This window comes from Orycteropus afer, unplaced genomic scaffold (genome assembly GCF_000298275.1).
Source record: "Orycteropus afer afer isolate SDZICR_OR568_19922 unplaced genomic scaffold, OryAfe1.0 scaffold00145, whole genome shotgun sequence".
NCBI lineage: Eukaryota > Metazoa > Chordata > Mammalia > Tubulidentata > Orycteropodidae > Orycteropus > Orycteropus afer.
The window spans coordinates 6,885,687-6,889,633 of record NW_006921732.1 but is presented as its reverse complement, the minus strand read 5'-3'; the positions used below and the strand labels follow the sequence as shown (position 1 = coordinate 6,889,633).

General features: G+C 44.2%; 1 protein-coding gene across 1 annotated transcript in view; it reads right to left on the bottom strand.

Annotated features, from left to right (window-relative positions):
- The window catches only part of DIO1 (iodothyronine deiodinase 1), a 22,681-nt gene extending 19,033 nt beyond the window's left edge, over positions 1 to 3,648 (bottom strand). Inside the window, exon 1 of the mRNA XM_007945929.1 lies at positions 3,336 to 3,648. Coding sequence (XP_007944120.2) covers positions 3,336 to 3,648 — 313 coding nt within the window. The remainder of the gene's footprint in view (positions 1 to 3,335) is intronic.
- Positions 3,649 to 3,947: the final 299 nt, after the last annotated feature.

The following is a 3,947-nucleotide window of genomic DNA, read 5'->3' as shown; positions in this document are numbered from 1 at the left end:
ATAGTGGCTTAGTGCCTAAGGCATTTGATTGCTAACCAGAAGGCTGGTGGTTCAAACCTACCAGCCACTCCTTAGAAGGAAGATTGGGCAATCTACTTTTGTAGAGATACCACCTTGGAAACCCAAGGAGAGGTTGCTGTGAATCTCACATGTGTGTATATATAAATCTATATGTACATACACATGTGTACAATGTATATATGTACATGCACATGTGTATGTATATACATGTACATATACACACATGTTTAAGTTTTTATAAGTTTTGTTTGTTTAAACTTCAGGGCTTCTCAGGGGCTTTTATTTATTTATTTATTTTAAGGTTTTTATGCTTGATAGCCTTCTACTGATCATTGTATAATTTTCCTCTGTAATAAAAGCGTATATATAAATCAAAAATTATTTTTAAATTTGACATAAGGCTTTCTGTGTTATTTTATTTTTTTCCTTCTGATTTAGTTGTCATTTATTAGACATCTATTAGAAATACACTATTGACAAAAATAACATAATCACGTTATTAAATTTGTTCATTTTAAAACATATAAGGTAAAAGTCTGCTATAAAAGCATCTCATAATGATATCAATGTGGTTGGGTTTTTTTTTTTTTTCAGTTTTTGTTAAGAGTATGCATAGCAAAACATACAGCGATTCAAGCATTTCTTCACATACAATTAAATTACATTGATTACATACATTCTTCGAGTTGTGCCATCATTCTCATCCTTCTTTTCTGAGTTGTTCCTCATTAACATAAACTCACTCCCCCTAAGCTTCCTATCTAATCTTTCGAGTTGCTCTTGACACTTTGATCACATATACCAAAACCAAAACTCACTGCCATTGAGTTGATTTCAACTCAGATGACCCCCGTTGGGTTTTCAAGCCTCTAAATCTTTACAGAAGTAGATTGTCCCATCTTCCTTCCATGGAGTGGCTGGTGGGTTTGAACTTCCAACCTTCTGGTTACAGACAATTGCCTTAGGTACTACATTACCAGAGCTCCTTAGTTTTTAAAAGAGCACAGTGCTCAAGGCAGACATTGTTACTAGTTAAGCTAAACTCTTGTTTGGTTTTAAGAAGATGTTAGGGGATATTTTTGGTTTATGTTTTAAAGATTATCTCAGGGGAATAGTTTCAGGGATTTATTCCACCCCCATGGCTCCAGAAAGGCTGGAGTCCATTTCTCAGGGGCATCTAAATGTTGATGTCCACTATGATTCTTCAGGGGGAGGGCATAGCATACAGGGCTTTCCACGCTGCTTTGACCAGACAGCTCTATGAAGTAATGCATAGCCTGTGGAACTTAGCTTCCAAAAAACATGCTTTGAAAAATGCTAGGTTACATGAATTCCCCATGGGACTTCTCTATCTGATGTGTCCAAGCTCTGGTGACACATGCTAAGGAATTGAGAGACGAATCAGACTCAAGCTCTGTCATGAGGCTTCCTATTGCCAGGAAGATAAGACTTGTACTTGGGTAGTCAGATTCTGGGTAAGAAATCAGTGTCCTAAGAGAGATTCAGGCAGGAAGCTGTGGGTCCAGAAAGGAAAGAGAAAAAGCATGTTTTCCTGCAGGGACCTGAGATGGCTTTCTAGAGGAGGCCTGAGAACTGAGCCCTGAAGATTGAAGGGGATTGTGAGGGGGATGGGTGTTTCAGTCAAGTCAGTGACATCAGCAAAGGTAGAAAAGAAAACACTAGGGATGAACAAGACCCAACAGGAGGTTCGGTCGGTCTGGAGAAAATGAGTGTGAGGGAAAGCATGGAGGTGAAATGGGGAAGACAGCTGGAGGCCAATAGGGAGGCCCTCAAGCATAAGGCTGAGCCTGGGCTTGGTTCTGAATACAGAGGGGAAACCACTGAAGGTTTTCGAGCTGGGGGCCTGGATGAGCCAGATATGTACTTTTGGAAGAGCGAGTAATCTGAGAGCTATTCATAAGCTAGGTTGGAAGTGAGGGCAAGGCAGGGGAAAGGAAGTCCTGGCTCGGACAGCTCCATCACCCAGCTCTGGGCAGCCAGAGTCAACTCTGCAGCAGATAAGTAGGGAGGGCACAGACAGCAGTGAGGACAAAAAAGAATAAACTGATGGAGAGGTGTTTATGATAGAATTGGATTGTCTGTATATAGGGGGAAAGAAAAGAAAGGAGGTATGGTAGTTCAGTTTGTGTGTCAACTTGGCTGGGCCTGGTTGAGTGGCTGGGCAGCTGGATGTAGTATTTCCTGTGATGAGACTGGTAATCAACTCCATGGTGGAATCTACTGTGAGCAGCTGAGCAGCTGCTGTGGGGATGTGGTCTGCTTCCTGTATAGAAGGAGAAGCCTTGGGGAATGGTCTCTAGTTGATGGCATGCTTGAACCCTGCATGTAGCCATATCGTTGTTCAGCTGCCTGCCATGCTCTACCAACCTTGGGATTCTCAATGGACTTGAATTCATGGCCTGCCGTGTGGCTTGGTAACATCAGGACTGTGCTTTTTTACTTGTCAACTTTGGGCTTGTGAGTCTCAGCAGCCAGTAGCTGTTTGAGTGAAGAAAAGCCTCTAGCTCCAGTGGGCCAGAAGCAGGAGACAGACCTGAAGCCCAAGGCTGAGGAGCTTTCACTCAGGCCCTAGAGCCTGGCACTTTGAACTTGGACTTAAAGCCTCCAAACTGTAAGAGAATAAACTCCTGTTTATTCAAGCCATCCCATTTGTGGTATATCCTTGTCGGAGTGGCACTAAGTAACGTAACTGACACAGGAGGGAAGGAGAGAAAGAGAGAGAAAAGTCAATTCAGCAAGTGTTTGCTGAGCACCTACCATATGCCAAGACATCGTGTCAGGCCCAGGGGACACAGTAGTGGGATAGAGTGACAGTCGCTGCCCTCCTTGCAGGCTACTGAGGGGGACAGACCTTAATCAAATACCCATACACAATTACACACCATGACAGGTGTAATAAGGAAAAGCTTAAGATATGAATCAAGCATGTAGAAGGGGGTGACCTGGTCTGAGAGAATTGAGGAAGGCTTCTCACAGGAAGTATCATTGAGCAGAAGTCTGAAGGATGAACAAGAGTTAACAGATAGATAGACAGATGGTAACAGGCAGATAGATGGATGAAGAGCATCCCAGGCTGGACGTACTACAAGACAAGAGCAGTGTGCAAAAGACCAGTGTGGCTAGAAGTGCAAACACAGACAATCCAAGAGAATTCCTAGTTTCTGGGCATGAGAAGAAGCCAAAGAAACAGCTGGAGCAATAGAAGAATAATTCAGGACTTTCCAACTCACCATCCTTCCCTCTCCAGCCAACCCCAGTCCAAGCACCCCTTAAGCCTATATCCACCTCCTGACCTTGCATGAAGTCCCAAATGTTGCACCTTTCGCCAGAGAGGCGGACCACAGGGCAGTTTGGAGCCAGACCCCCTTGCTCAGTCTTCTCTTCCAGTCGCTGCCAATACACCTTCAGGATGAACCAGAAGTATGGAACGCTGAAGAGAGTTGAGCCCCAAATGTCATAGGCAAAGTGGGGGTTTTGGGCCAGGATATTCTGCTTCATTCTCTCGGGGAACAGTGTCTGTAGCACTTTGCCCATGGCCACATGCAGGGCCACCTTCAAGAGTACCCACAGCCTCTTCAGCCATAGCCCTGGCCGGGGCAGCCCCATCTCCACACAGCCAGAGCCAGCTCTGTGGCAGGATGTCAGAGAGGCCACAGCCAAGAGGCACTGGGCGGAGCTGAGCAAAGGTGCAGGGTCAGGGAGCATGTAGGACAGGTATGTGTTTGCCTTCCTGTCTGTAAATGGAAAATTCCAAACCAGATGCACAAAGGTCCCTTCTAATCATTATCATTCCTGCTACACTGTCTTGATTTTTGAGGGATTCTTGGATTAAGAGACTCCAATTCTTAGATTCTCCCTCTGATACATTTTTAAAAACAAATATTTGAAAAGATCCCACTTAAAGC